The 21,487-nt window shown below is 40.6% G+C and overlaps 3 protein-coding genes across 5 annotated transcripts; 1 reads left to right on the forward strand and 2 right to left on the reverse strand.

The window, feature by feature from the left end:
- On the reverse strand, nucleotides 143-3,581 carry LOC109720364 (G-type lectin S-receptor-like serine/threonine-protein kinase LECRK3). Its single transcript, XM_020247414.1, has 2 exons — nucleotides 3,204-3,581; nucleotides 143-3,030 (listed from the first exon to the last, which is right to left on the reverse strand). Exons 1-2 carry the CDS (start codon nucleotides 3,579-3,581, stop codon nucleotides 886-888), a joined length of 2,523 nt encoding a protein of 840 aa, XP_020103003.1. The 3' UTR covers nucleotides 143-885.
- LOC109720365 (G-type lectin S-receptor-like serine/threonine-protein kinase LECRK3) lies at nucleotides 11,437-13,896 on the reverse strand. The gene has a single exon (XM_020247415.1). The coding sequence runs from the start codon at nucleotides 13,894-13,896 to the stop codon at nucleotides 11,437-11,439; it is 2,460 nt and encodes an 819-aa protein (XP_020103004.1).
- Nucleotides 14,650-20,925, forward strand: LOC109720515 (protein EMSY-LIKE 3-like). 3 transcript variants are annotated; one of them, XM_020247686.1, is made up of 10 exons: nucleotides 14,650-14,985; nucleotides 15,689-15,891; nucleotides 16,010-16,119; nucleotides 16,223-16,475; nucleotides 16,584-16,805; nucleotides 16,885-16,953; nucleotides 19,301-19,552; nucleotides 19,643-19,714; nucleotides 19,802-19,865; nucleotides 20,353-20,925. In XM_020247686.1, the coding sequence occupies exons 1-10, from the start codon at nucleotides 14,952-14,954 to the stop codon at nucleotides 20,526-20,528; spliced, it is 1,455 nt and encodes a 484-aa protein (XP_020103275.1). In that variant the 5' UTR covers nucleotides 14,650-14,951; the 3' UTR covers nucleotides 20,529-20,925. The 3 variants fall into 3 exon arrangements, with proteins under 3 accessions (XP_020103275.1, XP_020103273.1, XP_020103274.1); XM_020247684.1 differs by having other exon boundaries at nucleotides 14,651-14,985; nucleotides 16,578-16,805; XM_020247685.1 differs by having other exon boundaries at nucleotides 14,652-14,985; nucleotides 16,578-16,805; nucleotides 19,646-19,714.

Raw genomic sequence — 21,487 nt, forward strand, 5'->3', positions numbered from 1 at the left:
AAAAGTGAAAATTTGACTTCGAGACCGCAAGCAAACGCAATTCGGTTCAGCTTATTTTGTTTTTGGTTCAATTTAGTTCTCGACGAATTTTTTTTCGATTAAACAGGGGTATATCTTATTTTAACAAAGTCAGAACAGAGAGTACAGGAGCAGTCTAGTAAGGCGAAAAAAAGGAACGGCAAGGACAGCATGGGTTGATCACAATCAAGATCTTGGAGCAGGAACCCAGAAACAAAAAAACCAAAAACCAAAAAAAAACCCCAAAAAACGCACACTCCTAGATGCTGTCCGCGTCCCCGAGTGCGGCTTTCCACGATCGCACCGTGCAGAGAATGTTTTGGCTCCGGAAGCTAGGCTGCTTGAGTTGATCTTCGAATAGTCTCTTATTTCGTTCATTCCATAATTCCCAGCATGAAGCCGTGAAGAGGAGGTCGAAATGGTCCTTGAATTGGCCAGAGAGTAGATTTCTAGCAGACTGCTCCAGCGTTCGGCTAACTCAGCAGCGTAGTCAGACGTCAACATTTGGAGCACCAGCGGTCGGCGAAGCAGACGGTTCCAAAGTGACCTGGCGTAAGGGCATAGGAAGAACAAGTGGTTGAGTGTCTCTACCTCCCTGCAACAGAGAAGACATATTGAGGGGCCGTGCCAGCCCCGCTTTGCAAGAAATTCGAGTCTGTTTCGTGCAGCTAACCAAATGAACAATTTGATTCTAAGAAGGATTTTAAGACGCCAGAGGAAAAGTTCTTGACGAATTTAAAACTCGCAAACTTGCAATTTGTTACACAAACCTTTTCCGACGATTGAGCGCACGTATCGAAGTGCGTACAAAGTTCAAACATCGTCAGTACAGTGCAGTACAACACAATTTCAGCTATGAAGAACTGATTAAAATCTGACGGATTCAGCTGGCAGAGCAACCGCAACAAGCCCTTCTAGCATCTGTATCGCTTTTTGCATCGACGGTCGCAGCGACGGATCTTCTTGCGTGCACCAAATGGCTACTAATATGAACCTGCTCAATCTAGTCATATCCGCCAAGGCCGCCTCGTCGCTCTCCACCAGCAGGTCCAGTTTGTCATCTTTGAGGCACTCGTGAGCCCAATGCACCAACACCGCCTTATCCTCGGCCATGTCGATCTCTACGCTCCTTCTGCAACAGATTATCTCCAACAGCACGACGCCAAAGCTGTAGACGTCCACCTTCGCGGTGATCGCGGTGTTCCTGAACCACTCCGGCGCGACATATCCTCTTGTCCCCCTGATGCAAAGGGTGCTCGTTCGCGTTTGGTCGTTCTTAAGAAGCTTCGCGAGCCCGAAATCGGCGATCCTGGCTACCGAATTATCGTCCAGCAGTATGTTCTGAGGCTTTATATCGCAGTGGATAATCTGCGCGCTGCACTCGTCGTGCAAGTAGAGCAAGCCTCTGGCAATCTCCAGGGCGATTCGGACTCGCTTACTCCAGCTCGGCTTCTCAGGTCCAAACAGCAAGCTCGTCAACGATCCGTTGCTCATGTACTCGTACACCAGCAGCCGATGCGTCCCCTCGTTGCAAAATCCGAATAGCCTCACCAGGTTCTTGTGGTGGGTCCGGCCGATCGCGCGCACCTCGTTAGTGAATTCGTTCTCCGACTCGCGCAGCGCCAGATCACGTAACTTTTTCACCGCGATTACTGTGTTTGATTCAGAAGCTAGCATCCCTTTGTACACGGTACCGAAGGCTCCGCTGCCCAGCTCGTCTCCGAACGCGTCGGTGGCCTCTTCGAGCTCTCTGTAGGAGAAAACGCGCAGGTTTAGGCCGGAGATGGTCGGATCGGTCGACACTGGCTTCTGCTTCTTCTGCCGACTGCGATAGTTGCAAATTGCTAGAGCAATGGCGGCTACCAAAACTGCGTTTAGAAACCCGGAGATCCCAATAAGCAGCGACCCTGCTAGAATCAGTTCACCTTCTTCTTTCTCCACAACAACAGTACTGGTACTAGTACTAGTACTAGTACTAGTATTGAGTGGCGAGGGCGGGAACATGTAGTGAGAGTTGTTGTTGTTGTTTTTGGGCACTTTTAAAAGCGTTTTCCCGCCGACGTAGCTCGCACTTCTTCCGTTAGAGAGCGGTAGCTTCTTCTTCCAGCAGTATCCGTCGCGATAGACGGCCGCTCCGCAGAAACAAACGCGCAAGCAATAATCTTTGCAACGGGCCTCGTCGACAGGATAGTAGACATCGTAGTCGTACACCGCGAACGGCCAATCGGTGTCGGCCATCTCGACGAAGTCGTATAAACTCGCCTGGTCTGTCGCGCAGCTCTGCGGGGCGAAATCCGGCGCGCAGCCTCTGTACTGCCGGGACGGGTCGATGAACGAGTACTGCGGCGGGCACAGACAGGCCGACGACGTCTGGTTCGGCCCCGACGACGGCCTGCAGTAGCTGTTGAACCCGCAGGTGCCGCTGCCGGTCCACGTCTGGATCCGACACACGTCCGCGGGAATGCTCAGCACCGCCGTCCACTCCTCCGGCCAGCTGCTTGCGTTTCGAATTCTCGCCGACCCCGGCTTCGGATAAACGTACTGCCGGAATGCGCCGTCGGGGTCGATGGTCGCTCTGTGGTAGAAGTCTGCGGTGGAGGGAGAGGCGCTGGCAGTGAAGTTGAGAGCCGCCGAGCCGGCGCCATGGCCGTCTCCTAGATTGAAGTACAGAAGGCCGGACTCCGAGAAGACGAGCTGAGTCTGATTGCCGGCGGTGCCAGTCTGCCAGTAGACGTCGTAGAACATGCCCGTCGGCACGTTGACCGGGACGAGCACGAGATCGCCTGTCTCACTGTTGACGAGCTGGAACCGCCCCTTGGAGCAGTCGGAGTCCGAGAGCCGTGACCGGAGAGTTGCACCCCGGGTCAGGACTTGGCCCGGGAGCATCGTGTCGGTCGGAGAGCCGAAGCTCTGCCACAGCGGCACGCCGGAGGAGTTAGGTCCCATGACGACGAGGTTGCCGGCGTCGAGGAGTGCGGCGTATGCGGCGCCGGTGACGTTGGCGTTCCAGACCTTGTTAAATATAAAAAATAAATATATATATATAAAAACATCGTTCGCTACTAACCCAAGCTCGGCGTTCGGCGGAATAGCGGGGATAAATTATTTTGTTCGGCTCAGTTTATTTCCATACCGAATATAGCGTTAAAGAATGAGTAATGGTTGCTTCGTATAATTTAACAGACCTCTCTGCCGAAATGGTCTACGAGAGAGAGTTCGCCGTCGGCGGTGAGGTCGAGGCGAGAGCCGGGCTGGACCGGGTTGTCGCCGTTGGCGAACCACGTGAGGGTGGGAGGGACGGTGTTGGCGAACCAAACGGCGAGGAGGAAGGAGGAGTTGGAGCGGTCGAGCGGATAGAAGCCGAAGGCGAAGTCGCCGGAAGCGGAGGCCCAGCCGGCGGTTGAACCTGAACCCCCGGGACTAAGGGTGGTGCCTCGAGTCATGTTGTTGACTGCATGGCTCTGATCAGCAAGAGTGGTAACTGGGAGAGCATGGCTAAGAACAAGCAGGTAGAGAAGGAGGGGAGGAGGAGGTACCGCATTCAAATAGCTTGGTGGCGCCATTTACTCTCTCTAGATCGATTTCCCCCTCTCTCTCTCCCTCTCTCCTCTTGTTTCTGGTAGATGTTGCTGTTGGTTAATTTAATTTGATAGGATAAAAGGGAACAAAACTTTGATGGGAACAGTCTTCATAATAAGATAGCTCCGACTACAGTCCGACTACGGTGCTCTTAAAAGCGTCAAGCATTTAGTATTTATAAATTTTTCACCGTTAAATTTTACTTCTTTAATTACGTTATTCCACTTACCATTCACTCAGGATCATTATCATCCTAACCGTATATTTCTTAATTTAAAGACCGAAATCCTTAATTATGTTATTCCACTAACCATTCACTCAACTCTAGAGGATCATTATCATCCTAACCGTATATTTCTTAATCTAAGGACCGAAAACCTACAAGTATTGTTACTTTTAAAAATATAGGAGCTCAATTCGTGCGGACTATACTGTTGGCTATTTATTATTAGTTAAAAATAAGTCCAACTTTCTATTCCGTAATAATACATCAAGAAAACTAGTAAATTGAGTGGGACTGTGGTCTACAATTAATCTAACAATAATAGAGCTAAAAATAAACCTAACGTTCAGATGAATTGAGTGGAGTCAAAGTTCGAAAGTGCTGTGGTGAAGTTATTAAACGTGATGGATTCGTTGTTTCTGTCGATATGTATTTTTAGAATAGTTGGTTAGCATTTATTATCCACATATACGAATTTTAAATCTAATTTTTTAATTTATTTCATTTAAATTATTTGATGACTCACAGGATATAAAATTTAAGTTACTTATTATCTACTTTAATGAATTTGCGGTTATAAATATACCAACTAAACTCGTGAAGATAAAGGGTGCATACAAATTTGAAGTTAAAAAATTACTAATTAGCTCAAATCAAGTAAATTAAAAATTAGATAATAAAATTAAATTTTTTAAAAAACTAGATAGCTCAATCAAAATAGATTATAGTTTTTTTTTTTTTTTTTTTGAGAAAGATAAGTAGCACGCTACCCGCTTCATTTATTTCATTTCGAAATAAATTTAGCTGGAAATGTGAATCAACTAGGATTCGAACTTGGGTGTCGGATACCAACCACCAAGTCTTTTGTCACTTACTCTAAAGACAGTCGGTAAAATAGATTATAGTTAAGATGTGTTTTCCACATTTTTACCCTTTTTTTACTCCTCCCCTAAGTCAACACCCATAGCAGAGACTTTGATACATTCATCAGGATTCTACTGGACTTTTTGTTTTTTTTCTTTTTATGAATGCCCTTATCCTAAAAATTTTTCTTGAACTAGTCACAAATTTTATTTTAATTTTTTAAAAGGGTGCTAAGTTACCCCCAACCTTATTGTATTACCAATCAATTGCATTAGACAATAGCATAATGTATCATTTAACATCCTGGTTTGATATAATATCAGTGCTACATCATAGTAATATTTTTTTTAAAAAAAAAAATTATTATAGTTGTTGTTATTTATTAGTCATCTTGGTTGAAATATATATTTATTGCTACATACATGGTCCAAGCAACTTAATATAACCAGGCGATAACTACTATAGTTGTCTTTTACTTCTTTCATGTTTTTTTTTAATTTCTTTTCAAGTTCATCTCTTAATTTCTAGTCTTTTTTTAGACACCATTATGCACTTTAATTAACAGAAATGTAGCTATATATGCTTTAATATTCAAAAGCTTTTTGACCTTTTAGCAGGATGATTAAGACTAGATATTAGACTAATGAATAATAAAGGTTTGAAATTAACATATAGGCAATACATTTAGAAACACCATGCCAAAGATTTTAAAAAATAATCCTTTATAGCCTACTAACCCATTAAAAAAAAGAAAAAGAAAAAAGAGAGAGAGAGAGAGAATTTGACACGGTCGACCGATCGACGATTTGGATGTCCGAAGACTTCTGAACTCAGTGCATGGTATATGTCTCAATAAAAAATAAAAAAACTTTAAAAACTCTCCCTGTGGTTTCGCACTTTTTCATTTTAGTATCCTATGATTTAAAGTGTATCAAGTTAGTACCATATGATTTCGCACTTTCTCACTTTAGTACCCTGTGGTTTAAAATGTATCAAGTTAGTACTCTGTGATTTTATTTTTGTATCAAATTAGTACCATGTGATTTTATTTTTGTATCAAGTTAGTACCCTGTGGTTTTATTTTTCTCTTAATGAAATATTAAACCACTGAGTACTAAAGTGAAAAAGTGCGAAACCACAGCGTACTAACTTGATACACTTTAAACCACAGATACTAAAGTGAGAAAATGCGAAACCACAGGGTACTAGCTTGATACACTTTAAACCACAGGGTACTAAAGTGAGAAAATGCGAAACCACAGGGTACTAAATTGATACACTTTAAACCACAGGGTACTAAAGTGAGAAAGAGTGAAACCACAAGTGGCGTGTTTGAAGTTTTTCCATAAAAAAATTTCAGTATATACTAATACACATATTGACATATATGCATTAATTAAGTAATTGCATTGACCCAATTTCTAAGCTCTCAGTAAAGTACCATGTAGTTTCCACAAGTAAACACCTACTTCTATAACACTTGGCCAGTTGGGAACTGGATGAACCGTCTATCATGCGCTATCAATACAGATGCGCATATAGAGCTAGAAATCTACTCTCTGGCCAATTCAAGGACCATTTCGACCTCCTCTTCACGGCTTCATGCTGGGAATTATGGAATGAACGAAAAAAGAGACTATTCGAAGATCAACTCAAGCAGCCTACCTTCCGGAGCCAAAACATTCTCTGCACGGTGCGATCATGGAAAGCCGCACTCGGGGACATGGACAGCATCTAGGAGTGTGCGCTTTTTGGGGTTTTTTGGGGCTTTGATTTTGGTTTTTGGTTTTTGGTTTTTTTTGGTTTCTGGGTTCCTGCTCCTAGATCTTGATTGCGATCAACCCATGCTGTTCTTGCCGTTCTGTTTTTTCGCCTTACTAGACTGCTCATATACTCTCTGTTCTGACTTTGTTAAAATAGGGTATACCCCTGTTTAATCAAAAAAAAAAAAATACAGATGCGCAAAAATAGATAATGTTGGGAAATACGAATGAAGATCAAGTAAATTATGATCTTGAGGCGCATAAGTTCACTTTCTTTAAGATGAAATTTGTCCTCACTCGAATGTATACTGCCGAGTTACCAGCAAATCGCCTCCAAAATACAATAAGACCACCGAAAGATTGCAAATAGCACATTTGAAGACTTTTCTTTAAGAACTTTTATTTTAAGAATCAATATGAAAAATTAGGAAGGAGAAATGATTGATTATGTTACCCTTGAAGCCTTCAAACATTTCTTATTTATAGGAGGTGAATGATTACGCTGAAAGGACACAACTGTTAAAATTATATTCTTTCATAAAAGGACACGTTATTTCACAAATAACGAAAAGATATATTCTTTCACAAAAGATTTATCTCTCTGTGAAGAAACATATTTCTTCGTAAAAAGATATATCTTTACATCAAATGAAAAGACAAATCTTTTTATAAGAATAACCACTTTATGAAGAGATACAATTATTTCTATAGCACATACCCTCTAATACATTAGATTAAAATTTTGAGATTAAAGTAAATCCACAATTTGAAAACCGAGAGTGTTATACATACGTCTAGCCTTGAGTATGTACAATTTTGGAGAAAATATTACTTGTACAAAGGCGGATACTTACAATCTGTATGTACACCTTATCGTAGGTGGTACATCTCACACTTCATTATCTCATTAGAGTTTAATTCTTTAAAAAAAATATATTTAGTATTAAAAGAAATAGTTATAAGACAGATGAATAAATATGGGCTACTGACCAGTAGCAATTAAATTGGTAGATTGGTTACATTAAATATTGATTTAACTTGTGCAACAGGCCTATTCTTTTCTTTTCTAATGCTATAAAATCGTGTCCTACGCCATTTCTTAGAGGGTGTTTAGCCTAACTTTTAAAAAACGCTTTTGGGTTGAAAAGTGATTTTCGGCTCAATAGAGCGTTTGACAAACTCACTTTTAAAATCTGATTCTGCTTTTTAGAATCAGAAAACTAATTTTGAAGGCCCCAGAATCAGAAAACTAAAATTTTAAAATTTTAAAATTTTAATTTTAATTCTAATTTAAATTTAGATTTTAAATTATTTTAAAATAAAATTTAATAAAAATATTAATTTACGCAAACATCAAAAAAATTTTACCAAATAACTTTTCAAAATCACTTTTATCTAAACTCAGCCCAACGCTCTACAGTTTTTAACCAAAATCACTTCTCCCAACCAAAATCACTTTTTCAGAAATCACATTTTCAGAAGATAGGCCAAACGGGCCCTTAATCTTGTTCTGACAGTGTCGAAACTTAAATATTTATTTTTTTATTTTTATTTTTATTTTTTTATTTTTATTTTATTTCATTTTTTGATTTTTTTTTTGTTAATATGGTTCAGAGGTAGGGGTGGAAACGAGCCGAGATCGAGCGAGCTAACCTCATCTCAAGCTTGGCTTGAAATTAATTTCGAGCCTAAATTTAGGCTCAAGCTCGGCTTGAAATTAATTCGAGCCGAGCTTGAGCAAACCTAATTAACTTCGAGTCGAGCGAGCTCGAGCCCTAAACGAGCCGCTTGAAATTCTTAACATTGTACAATCTATTGTTTAATTTTTAAAAAACATTATCTAAAATTTGATACAAAAAATATCTAATAGTTCAACATATAAAATGAATGCATGAAATACGATATTATAATATTAAAAAAATTACGGAAAGCGACTATGTGAGCAAGCGAAAAAAAAGAGAGCAATTAGAGTAGAATTTTGCTAGTTTGGTTTTGTGGGCCCAATAATCTAAATTCTACATACATATATAAACTACATAACATATATTATTTTACATAATTAAAATATATTTTATATATAATTATATAATATATAGAGTTCCGCTATTATACTCTTTTGAGTATAGACCCTTTTATACTCATAAATTTTCAACCGTTAAATCCATCATTTATTCTTTTATTAAATCATACTATTCAACCAACCACCTATTAAATCTTAGGGAACACTATCATTCTAATCGTACATCCAACGATTAAAAATTTAAAAGGATAAAAGGGTCTATACTAATGAGAGTATAGTAGCCCTAACATATATATATATATATATATATATATATATATATANCAAATTTTACTACGGATATATCCCAGCATGGTTTACTTCCCATAGAATTTGAAAAAAATATTTCGGAGTTTAAGTGATGAAAGTCGTGTATGGGCTAACAATTGCCCACCCTAAAATGTGTAGTTTTTATAAGGAGATATATATATATATAGTCCGACTGGGATACTATCAATAGCACGAGGCATTTGGTGGTATTAAATTTTTTGCCGTTAGATTTATCCCTTTTATCATTTTTAACCGTTCGATTATACTATCAACTAACCACCCCACTCAACCCTATGAGGTACACATCATCTTAACCACATATCTTTTAATTCGAAAGTAGAAAACTTAATAGCACCAAGTCATTGGTGCTATTAATAGTATTCTAGCCTAGCGCTCTCTCTCTCTCTCTCTCTCTCTCTCTCTCTCTCTATATATATATACCATATTATATATATATAAAATTAGTTTACTATACTATTAGGGCTCGTTTGGTTCGAAGTCGGAATCGAAATCGGAATCAAAATAAGCTGGAATCGAAATCGGAATCGGAATGACTCATTACCTAATTCTGTTTGGTTCATCACCTGAATCGGAATCGGAATAAATCATTCCCATTGTCGGTGTTTAATTCAGATAAATATAAAAAACGTAATCAAATTAATATATTAATTTTATCTTTATAATATATTAATTTAAATTCAAATTAAAAATTAAATATTAAAAATTTACATAAAACTTTTAAATCTATTTTTTTAAAAAAATTAAACTTTGAAGTTGAGTGGATAATTCAAAATATAAAACTAAATTTCGATTTATTCAAATTCAAATTTAAAATTATAATTTAAATTTTAATTTGAATCCATAAATTTAATTTAACTTTTAAATAAAATTTGAATAAAACTTTATATAAATTTAAATTTAATTTAAATTCAAATTCATAAGTTATATTCGAAATACTTGATTAAATTTTAATTTTTAATTCAAGTTCTAATTAAATTTTAAAATTTAAAATTTAAAATTTAATTTCTAAATTTAAACTCATATTTTAATTAAAAAATTTGAAAAAATAAATTTAATCCAAATAAATATAAATTCTATCCGGATTCAACTTCCAATCCGGCCTCTTAGGCCGGATTGGAAAAAGAGGTGATTGGGGGATTTTCATTCCACTCGGGAATCGAAATCGGAATGGGACTCCCGCGTACCAAATATCCACAAACGGATTCACCCATTCGGATTCTTATTCCAGGGTAAAAGAGAAGTGAACCAAACACGCTCTTAAAATACCAACCACTTGCTATTAGGTTTTCGGCTCTTAGGTGAAGGGATGTGTGGTTAGAATGACAGTGATCTCTTAGGATTGAGTGTTTGGTTAGTTTAATAGTTTGATCTAATGGATGGAAATGGTTAAAGGGATAGATCTAAACGCATAAAATTTGATAGCACAAAGCATTTGGTATTATTGATAGTATAGTAGCCGGACTTTTTCTATACTATCTATACTATCGATAGTATCAAACGCTTTGTGCTATCGAGTCTCTTAGGGTTGAGTAGTTCTCACTAGGTTATAATATTTAATCCAATAGTTAAAAATGATGAAAAAATTGATCCAATAGCTAAAAACTTGATAGCAAAAAAGATCTTGTGCTATCAATAGTATTCTAGTCCAACTCTCTCTCTCTCTCTCTCTCTCTCTCTCTATATATATATATAGCTTTTCGAGCCTAATTCGAGCGAGCCCAGTAATACTCAAGCTCGGCTTGAAATTAATTCGCGCTGAGCTCGAGCGAGCTGAATATCGAGCCGAACGCGAGTGGAACACGAGCCGGCTCGCTCAGTTGCCTGCCCTATTCGGAGGTCCCTCTACCTCACCTTCGTATTTTAATTCATTTTTTGAGAGATAGGTAGCACGCTACCCGCTTCGTTTATTTCATTTAGAAATAAACTTAGCTGGAAATGTGAATCAACTAGGATTCGAACTTGGGACCTCGAATATCAACGACCAAGCCCTTCGCCACTTGTTCTAGTAACAGTTGGTTTTATAGGCTATTGTTAAGCTTGTGGTTGGTTATATATTCTTAGACTGAAACAAACTTTGTGTCTCCTAGCATAGCAGATGCAATTTTTATTAGGAATGGACCATGTCATGACTACACTTCTAAGTCTTTAGACTATATTATATGAACAATCCCTTGTACTTAGCTTAAACATAATTTTTGATAATTCGATAATATTTGGTAAGTCTTTTTTTTTTTTTTTTTTTTTTTTTTTCATAGTTCCTTTATTGCGCATAATCCGATAATGTTTGGTTTCAATAACTCAATAAAATTTTTAAACAGTTAGTTGAATGTAAGCTGCAATTTCAAAAAGTTTGTTTTAAAATTAAGCATGCATACTGTGCTGCAAATCGAGCTTCATTGGAAAGAGGTAATAACAAGTGCAGTTTCAAAATCATGCATTCTAAACAAAGGACATTGATAACAAGACACAAATTATTGTCACAACATTAACATACCTTGAAACACAGAGCACACTTGTCAAACAACACACTTGTTACCTGCTATTTAATCAATCCATCATTTTTCTCTCAGTAGCAGCATACTTTCAACTGATCACGCATTGCATAACAGAGCTCAGAAAAAAGCACATGATACAAAGGACTACATTGTAATCGCAGATTGCGACGGCGAAGGATCGGGAGGCGTAGGTACTTCGACAGCTCCTTCTAGCATCTGCACGACTTCTCGCATCGAGGGCCTTAGCGACGGATCTTCTTGGATCCACCAAATGGCCACCGTCGCGAACCTTTCCGCTCTGCTCATGTCCGCCGTAGCCTCGCCGTCGTTTTCTACTAGCAGGCTCAACATGTCCTCCGCAAAGCAGTCGTAAGCCCAGTACGCGAGCACCGCCTCGTCCTCGTCCCTCTCTAGTTCGATGTTTCTTCTGCAGCAAATGATCTCCAGCAACACGACTCCGAAGCTGTACACGTCCACCTTCGCCGTGACCACCCTGTTTCTGAACCACTCCGGCGCGACGTACCCTCTGGTCCCCCTGATGCCGGTGTCTGTTCGAGTTTGACCGTCCATCAGAAGCTTCGCGAGGCCAAAGTCCGAAATCCTCGCGGTGAGACTATCGTCCAGCAGAATGTTCTGAGGCTTTATGTCGCAGTGGATTATCTGCGCTTCGCATTCCTCGTGCAAGTATAGGAGGCCTTTCGCAACGCCTAACGCAATTTGCACTCGCCGCGACCAACTGGGTCTCTCCGTCCTGAACAAATAGTCCGTCAACGGTCCGTTGCTCATGTACTCGTAGACCAGTAGCCGATGCGTCCCCTCGTTGCAGAATCCGAATAATCCGACCAAATTTTTATGGTAAGTTCGGCCGATCGACGTGACCTCATTCGTGAACTCTTTCTCCGGTTCGCGGAGCCGCTCGTGCAGCATCTTCACCGCCACGCGCGTCTCGGACTCTAATGCCAGCACCCCCTTGTAGACCGCACCGAAGGATCCGCTGCCCAATTGTTCGCGAAAGTTATCCGTGGCTTCTTCGAGCTCTCTGTAAGAGAAAGCTCTGAGATGTAGCCCCGACAAAGCCGGGTCGGGCGCGAGCTTCTGCTTCCGTCTGCAGCAGAAGTGGCACAGCGCGACCGCGATGCCGGCGACAAGCACTGTATTGAGGAGCGCCGAGACACCGAGGATCAAGGATCCGACTAGCACGGCCGTTCTTCGGTCCCTCCTCTCTTCGATCACTTTCGTACGGTTCTGATTCGAGCGTCGGCGGGCGGAGTTATCTTTCGGCACTTTGATCAGGGTCTTCCCTCCGACGTCGGTTCCTTCCCGACCGTTGGACACGGGCATCTTCTTCTTCCAGCAGCTCCCGTCTCGGAAGATGGCCACGTAGCAGAAGCAGTCGCGCAAGCAATACTCCTTGCACCGGTCGTCATCGGTCGGACTGTAGAGCTCGTAGTCCCCGTAGGGGAAGTCGCTCGTGATCAGCTCGGCGAGATCGAACAGCGCAGACTCGTCCCTCCCGCAGCTCTGCGCGGGGAAGTCGGGAGTGCAGCCCGAGTACTGGTTCTTCGGGTCCACAAACGAGTACTGCGGCGGGCACTTGCAGACGGGCCGCAGGCTCGCGTCGATCACGCAGAAGCTGTTGAACCCGCAGACGCCGCTCCCCGTCGGCGTGACAGCCTTGCATATGTCGGGAGGGATGCTCTGCACCGCCGTCCATCGGCTAGGCCAGCTCGAGCTGCTCGCGTCAGGCTTCGGGTAGACATACTGGCGGAGGGCGCCGTCGGAGTCGAGCGTCATCCGCTGGTAAAAATCATCGGTGGGGAGCTCGACTTGCGGGGGGAAGGATATCGTCGACCCGTTCTTGACGTCGAAGTAGAGCAATCCGGCGGGGTCGAAGACGAGTTGGGTGTCATTGCCCGCGGTGGCGGTGTGTTCATACACGTGGTACTCGTACCCGGTGGCGGCATTGACGGCCAAGAACACGAGGTCGCCGTCCTCGCGGTTGAGGAGCTGGAACCGGCCCTTGGAGTAGTCGGAGTCGGTGAGCCGAGACTGAAGGAACGTGCTTTGGTTCAGCACCTGCGCCGGAACCATGGTGTCCGTAGGGAACGCGAAGCTCTGCCACAGCACGGCCGAATCCGCGGCGAAGACGACGAGATTGCCGGTGTCGAGGAGCGACGCGGACGACACGGCCACGCCAGCTGGCTGCCACACCGGCCGCCCCATAGCTCCGTTGGTTAGAGCGAATTGGCCGTCGACTGTTAACACGAGCCGGGCAGCAGGTCCGACAGGACTGTCGCCGTTGGCAGACCAGACGACGGTCTTGGGATCGGTGCCGGCGAACCAGACGGCGAGGAGGAAGCCGGAGGCGTCGGAGTCATTCGGCAGAGGGTGGAAGCCGAAGCCGAAGTCGCCGGAGGGGGACGCCACGTAGGAGAGCGGGCCGGCAGGCGTCAGCGTCGTGCCGCGTGTTATTTCGGTGACGGTCTGGGCCGCGGTCGCCGTTCGAGTTCGAGTTCGGATTCCGAGGAGGAGGAGGAGGAAAAGAATCAGAAAGAAGCGGAGGAGGTGGTGCTGATGCGTGGGAAATCCAGTAGTTGATGCCATTTTTCATCGGCCTTTTCTCTCTTCTTCTGATTCAATCTGCTGCTATCTTCACATGACATATACTTACAATAAAAGTTTGACCTTGACCGGCTGCAATTTTAGATTAGACTCTGGGGTAAATGTTCATCAACTGTAGGTTTATTAATGACTCGTTTTTGGTACTAAAGTTGAGACCAAAGAAATCTATGAACACTTTTTTTTTTTTGAGCAACATGATATTACATACCAATAAAATGACGAGTTGATGACTCAATTCAACCGTTTGCCATTAAAACCGCTCGATTCAACCGTTTGAACTACATAAATCAAAAAATTACTTTGAATCGTTTGAACTAACTATTCAACCATCGAACTGGTGAACCTGCTTAGTTTTAATTAAACAAGTTGGTATTTTTGATCACGCAGGTTTTGATGCATTTAACCCTTTAATTCCAAGTCCTCTAGTATACAATAGAATTTTTTTTTTTTTTAGAGAGATAGGTAGTACGCTGCCCGCTTCGTTTATTTCATTTAAAAATAAACTTAGGTGGAAATGTGAATCAACTAGGATTCGAACTTGGTTCTCGGATACCAACGACCAAGCCCTTTGCAACTGGCTCTAGGGACGGTCGGTTGGAATAGAATATTATTAGTTGTGCGGTGTATAAGACACATTGTACACAGGGTCCACGCAATAGTTTTTACCTAGAAGGTCCGGAACTGAAAGCTCGCATTAAACTGTCGGAGCCTATTCGCTATAAAACATGTTTCGGGTCCGACGTTTTACACTTTTCTCCCCGCTTCGTTTCAAACCCTAACCCCTCCCTCTCCGGTCCCCCTCCCAAAAATTTGCCCTAATCCCACCCTCGCGACGCGAATTCTCCATCGAATTCGAATCCTCGAGCTCGTGATGCATCGGTTCTCGCGGTGATCGCGGAGGAGTGGGCGTAGAAGCGGTGGATCTCGCGGTCGTGGCGCGAACTGGGGATTGTTTGTGAACAAGACATCTCCTTTTTGCGCTTCTTCGAGTTGTTTACGGCGATTTCGACGGATTGGGGGAAGAATTTGCGTATAATATGGCCATGGAGTATGATCCTTCGGATAGTAGCGGTGAGTGGGTTCGATCTCTTTCTTTGTCTTCTTTCAATTAGATGTTCTTTTTTTACGATTTTCTGAGCTTATAGGTCGATACATATGAGGAACTCTCATCGAATTTTTGTATCAGCGTGTTATTATGCGTGGGACTTGTTGAATTAGCAGATATTTTATTTTGGGGGGCAAGCAATTTGGGGTGAAAACTAGGGTTTCTAGCTTAGTTCTTTGCATATTAAGCTTTGGAAGCTAGAGTCTGTAGCTTTGGATATTAGGGTTTTGGAAGCTAGAGTCTGTAGCTTTGGATATTAGGGTTTTGGAAGCTGGAGTTTTTAGCTTCTTTATTTTTTTAGCAAATTAGGGTTTTGGAAACTAGGGTTTGTAGCTTAGTTTCTTGTAAAATTGGGTTTGGAAACTAGGGTTTGTAGCTTAGTTTCTTGTAAAATTGGGTTTGGAAACTAGGTTTTGTGGCTTTAGACAGCTTACAGCGTCCTCTTATTTGAAGGTTGAACTTTTAGTCGTGGGGAGAGTGGAGAGATTACAAAAGAAAAGCTGGACTATTTGTATAAGTTGATTTTGTCTCTCTTGAGTTAGAAGAACAAGAAAACTATCGAAGAGTATAGAAAGTAGGGGGAAAAAAATGGAGCTGCTAAAACGTTTTCGAATGGAATAGGGATAGGTTGGGAAAAGCATTAGTAAACTTGTTATATTTACTCTGCAGGAACTGATGATGATCTTCCACCAACATATCAGAACAGGGCTGCGAGAGGAGGGCGTGTCAGTGGAAATGGAAGGCCAATTGTTGCTGCTAGTCCATATCCAAGGGTACAAAATGATATGGAAGTCCAAATACATCAGCTCGAGCAAGAAGCCTACAGTTCAGTTCTCCGGGCATTTAAGGCTCAGTCTGATGCCATTACTTGGGTATTCACTTCCTTAAAATCATTGACCAAATAATTTATACCTATCAACTTTTGTTTCTTTTTGCACTTTTCCAGTTGTTAATATAATCCATCTCACTAAACAAACATGAATTTTTCAGGAGAAGGAAAGTCTCATAACTGAACTAAGAAAGGAACTAAGAGTGTCCGACAAGGAACACAGAGAACTATTAAGCAGGGTGAATGCTGATGACGTTATTCGAAGAATAAGGTTTCATATTAAGGAACTTATCTGTGGTACAAGATCTATAAAATTGGGTCTTGAACAGATTTTTATTCCATATGATTACTGAATTCTTTGTTAACATCAATAGGGAATGGAGACAGGCTGGTGGTACTCAAACTGGCCTGGCTAATAATCCTCAGCCGAAACATGATACCGTACCCAGTCCGTCTGTGTCAGCTTCTCGCAAAAGGCAAAAGACATCACAATCTATACCTTCTCTACCTTTGCCAGCACCATCTCCTGCATTGCTTCCACAACCGCTTGCTCCTTCAATGCAGCCGTCATCATCGGCTGCAAAAAAGGGAGCTCCACCAGGACCAAAGGGGAAAAAAACTAAATCTGTAAGATGATTTCATATATGCATGTGTTTTTCTAAGGTCTCCTCACATTATGCATTTTGTTCCCCCTTCCTTTTTTCCTTATGTATAACTCATTCTTTGAAGGGTCAAAAGTTGCCTGGTGCAGCCTCAACAAAATCCATGCAGTATCCTTCTGCTGGCCCTAGTGTAAGAGGCCAAGTCACAAACAGAAACTCTTCTGGTGCTCTTGCTGCTATTGAACCCGCTGAAGCACCATCATATGATCCGCTAGTTGGGCGTAAAGTCATGACGAGGTGGCCTGAAGATAATAGCTTTTATGAGGCTGTTATCACCGATTACAATCCAGTTGAGGTGTGTTTGGTTACTTAATGCTCAATATCTGCGACTAGAATTAGGCTTCAGCCACCTCATCTGTTACTATTATTGGCAGGGTCTACATGCTCTGGTTTATGACATAAACACGCAGAATGAAACATGGGAATGGGTCAATTTAAAAGAGGTGATTCAACTTCTTTTCTGCATCAGATGATTCAGATCACTAAAATCCTTTTAACTTCTGTTTTTCTCTTTTTATTTAACGGCTTAAGTCCTCCTATATCCATCTTATGGCAAGTTAATGTGCCATTCATAGCGAAGTGTTTGGTCTTTATCTTTGGGAATGACAATCCTGACATAATAGTGAACAAAAATTGTTAATGATCGCTGGATGGGTCACTAATGTGAGAACTACTGCTGGTACTGCTAACGACCATCAGAGCACAATGGTCTCATCAATGTTTTGCTTTGAGCCCTCTCTTTTGCTTCAAATTTTTATTAGCTTCACAAATGATATCTCATGGTCTATGCTAGTTACCGGTGATGTTGTCTTGGAAGATGAGACATGATCAGGCATTCAGACAACTTTACACCATAGCTGACTTTGTGGGTTTTGTAATAAGTAACATTTATGTGAAATAGGTATGAATGCAAGTTAACTGACTAGAATTGATGACTTTTCAAAGAAGATAGGAGGGCAAGATATAGTCGGAGGTGGCCATGATTATGGGAATGACGTCATTCACCCTAAGACTGGAGGAAAAGCAACTTAGGGATAGGGAAAAATAAGGAAGATTGTTCCTTGCTCATATAAAAATTGGTAATATTAGTGCATTGATTGGAAAAGTGAGGCAATGCATGGTTGGTGATACCAAAAGATGTGAATGCTGAAAATGACATGCTTTTGGTTAGAAGAGATTTAGCCTTTGAGTAAAGGAGAATAGTGTTGGAGTTGATGTTTGAGTTATGCTGCCAGAGAGAAGTCAGTATTGTTCTGTTCGATTTGGAGATTAGTGTAGATTAGCAAAAACTCTTAGATTAGTGTAGACTTTTCCATATTGTTGAAACTAAATTTCACTAGTCTAAATTTAGTCAAACTATATAAAGTTTGACTTGTTGTTTTGACTTCTTTCTCTTAGAATACAATTTTCAAAACCTTTGGGATGAGATATCGAATTTATTACCGACTGCAAATGTTGATATTGCTTTTCACTAATAAAATTGATTACTATTGTTTGGAGATTGTATGTAGTAAGAACCTTTTTTAGTTCAATGATAAACTTGTTCGGAAACAATCTCTTTCATTTGGATGGTTATTTGTGCTGGTTTGTGACTTTGGATTGGGTACAGACTTTACACATGTTGATATTTTAATGCGCACTTCTTGATAGATATATTCTTGTAAATAGTTATAACGACTCGACCCACTAGTAACAATTCGTTGAGCCCATACCATTGGCCCAATATGCTTTAGCCCAGTTATTAAGGTACACGACCTCTTATGTTCAGACCTAGAAATCCTTTTCTATCCGATGTGGGACTATTGAGGTGTTATAAACTCTCTCCATTTAAATCCTAACATCCTTGGCAGGTCCAAACTCAATCACGTCCGAACTCAATCACACACATAAACCAGAATTATCAGATGATGTGAGATTCTAGAGGTGTCTCCCGTGGGTTTAAGAGATGGCTCCTATCAAACTCGTAATATAGCACTTTGTCTTGTATAGTACTTAACTTTCACACTTTCGGCTGGTATTCGCCTCGGATACCAAATGTAATGACCTTGCCGCAAGGTCCAAAATACTTAAGCTCAATTATTATTATTAAGGTGCGTGGCCTCTTATATTCTCGATTAGAACCCTTTTTCCATCTGATGTGGGACTATTGTGGTGCTACAATAGTGGATTCATATCCTAAGAGCAGTGATTGTTTTGGGGATGACATATTGTGAAGACTACCTTGTAATACCCTGCATTAGTTTCATAGGTGTTGGTAGATAATGAGAGGCAGAAAGGCTTCTTCTAGTGGTATATTATGTGAGACAAAAAGTATCTAGTATCCCTTTTTAAGTGGTGTATTATGTGGGACAAAAAGTATCTAGTATCCCTTTTCAAGTTATCTTTCTAATCTGTGTAGGACCGATTATGGGTTCTTGGCAATCAGGGCTGTGTCTTTAAGATTGGAAGGAAAAAAAAAATCCCTCTTCAATACTTAATGCAACTACATCATGGGATTTTGTATTCAATTTGCAAACTAGCTTAAGAACTTCTGCGAAACTCCTAGATCATAAGTATGCTAGTTTGTGCTAGTGTGTGAAGGTTTACGTAATTTGTTATTCCCTTGTTTAAGAATTTTTGTTGTTGCTCTAGGAATATTGTATGAGTCATTTTGTATCATCCAATGACTCATAATATCTAACTCCAAAAATAATTTTTGATAGGCGACTATTGTTCTGATCATGATATACTGGTTGTGCTGATCATCATGTACTGCTTGTGCTTTGCTTGTTGAACTTTCTTTGACCACAGATCTCGCCGGAGGACATAATGTGGGATGGTGAGGACCCGGGTATCAATCAATGGCCAGGACGTGGTGGTGCTCGTTCCGGGCGCGGTGGGGTTAAGAAGTCTGGTGGCCGTGGTGGTGCCATTTCAGGTGCAGGAAGGGGAAGGGGATCCCTTAAGAATGCGAGAAAAGATTTCCCTCCAACTCAAAATGGCATTGGCAAGAAGAACCCTGATGACATTGAAATTCTTCACACCGAAACGCTTATAAAGGAGGTATGCTTGATATAGAATCTCGATGGACATGTCGAACTGAAAAGGGTTAAAGATTGGTGTATGATATTTCGTGCAATTTACAATGTCTAGCAGGTGGAGAGGGTTTTCGGTGCAAGTCATCCCGATCCTGTTGAGATTGAGAGGGCAAAAAAACTGCTAAAGGTAAAATTTACTTGTCAAAAAAAAAATCTCGTCTCTAAGGTGTTTTATCAGATTGATCAAGAAACATAAGAGGCTGTTCTCTTGCAGGAGCATGAACAATCATTGATTGATGCAATTTCTAGGCTCGCTGATGCTTCGGATGGAGAAAGTGGTAAATACTAATCTTCCTTTCCATTTACATCTACAAGTGATGACCCAGTGACGATAGAAAGGCACTTTTGTCTGGATAACATATTTTCCTCTAGCTAGTATATTTTTTGTTGTAATTAATTTTGTATAGCCTGTAGTGAAATGAGGAAGTTTTGGAGGAATTTTGCTGTAAAGTTATAGTACTTTAATTTCAAATGATTGATGTGCTAGGAAACATTCTGGGAACATCCTTAACCATTATGAACATCTTCTTAATCAATGTAATACAATTTCATGATAAATTAATGATTTTTTTCCCCTTTTCCAAAGTTTCCTCTGACGTTTATCGTGATCAGTCATTTCCTCATAGTAGGAAAAATTCTATATTATGTAACATCCGCAAGCTGACTTTAAAAAAAAAAAAAAGGTAAGAAAGGAAATAAAAAAAGGAACTCTTCTTTTCTCTCTCTATCATTTTGTAATTCTTCTTGATCCCTTTCACGATGCAGACGGTGGGCACCGTTTCTCGCGTGGCCAGTCAATGGAGCAAAACCGTGGGTGGAGGAACCAACCCTACACCGCAAATAAGCATGCAGAAGGTAGGGAAGGCTCCGATGGCGATCACATGGTCGGGGACGGTGCCGCCTCTGACTACCGGCACGACGGCGATGACGATGACATATAGTTCGCAGCCCCGCCACCGCCGCTGATTCACTTCACAACCATCCTCTCTTGTGTAAAATGCCTTTTGCTGATATTTGTCCGCTTTCCCGTCAAGCAAGTGTTTGTATTTCATCCCTTATGTGTATCTCTCTCTAGGTATTGATACAATTAGGAAGGGTGCCTCTGATCTAGGGTTAATCACCATATTTGAAAGGAAAGGTTTAGCAGGTCTCTGTAGAAATCAATACTGGCAGCTAGATGACCATGTAAATTATTGTGAAAATGGCTTCCCCTCTCTTCTTGTTTTCTGTGGTTGTTGTTGCTCATGTGCATCTCTATTTTCTGAGTTTTAGATTTTTTTTTTTTATTTTTTTTGGATTTGGGAAGAGCTTTTCTAATTCATGAGATTGATTGATGCTGATCTTGTTGGCAGGACTGATGCATGCTGCAGAGTACACCAGTGTCTTTTGAAAATGCTGTGATGAGCTTAGTATGGATGAACTGTGGTTTTTTCTTTTTTTTTCCTTTTCTTTTTGTTTTTTGTTGTGGTAAATATTTACAGAAATTACTTGAATTATGGATCATTTTAAGTTGGCTTTTTGACCTTTCAAAATTTTAATTTTACTATTTAATCTTTCAATGTATTTGATTTGAGCAAGATAACGGTATTTTGATTTTAAAATTTAAGTTATTGTTTATTTAAAAAAAAATTTATAGTTATGAGAATTGCAAAAGGATAGTAATTAAATCTGGAAAGATAAATGATTAATTCAAATTTAAAGTTAGGATGTAATTGATTGATTTAAATTAAAAAATTTAATACTAAAATTAAAATTTTGAAAAATTAGATAAGCAATTTAAAATAGCCAATAAAATTTTGCCTTTTTTTTTTTTTTCCTGTATTATTCCGAAGAAAGACCTTTCTGGACTGACTCAATGCAATCATAATTTTTGTTTTAAAAAATGCTATTGAATATTGAA

The sequence above is a fragment of the Ananas comosus genome, linkage group 14, assembly GCF_001540865.1.
Source record: "Ananas comosus cultivar F153 linkage group 14, ASM154086v1, whole genome shotgun sequence".
NCBI lineage: Eukaryota > Viridiplantae > Streptophyta > Magnoliopsida > Poales > Bromeliaceae > Ananas > Ananas comosus.

Coding starts and splice junctions, on each gene's coding strand:
- LOC109720515 (XM_020247684.1), top strand. CDS start 14,952: ATGGCCATGGAGTATGATCCTTCGGATAGTAGCG. Junction 16,120..16,222: donor GACGTTATTCGAAGAATAAG/GTTTCATATTAA, acceptor TAACATCAATAG/GGAATGGAGACAGGCTGGTG. Junction 19,715..19,801: donor GGGCAAAAAAACTGCTAAAG/GTAAAATTTACT, acceptor GTTCTCTTGCAG/GAGCATGAACAATCATTGAT.
- LOC109720365 (XM_020247415.1), bottom strand. CDS start 13,896: ATGGCATCAACTACTGGATTTCCCACGCATCAGCACCACCTCCTCCGC.
- LOC109720364 (XM_020247414.1), bottom strand. CDS start 3,581: ATGGCGCCACCAAGCTATTTGAATGCGGTACCTCCTCCTCCCCTCCTT. Junction 3,031..3,203: donor TAGACCATTTCGGCAGAGAG/GTCTGTTAAATT, acceptor ATATTTAACAAG/GTCTGGAACGCCAACGTCAC.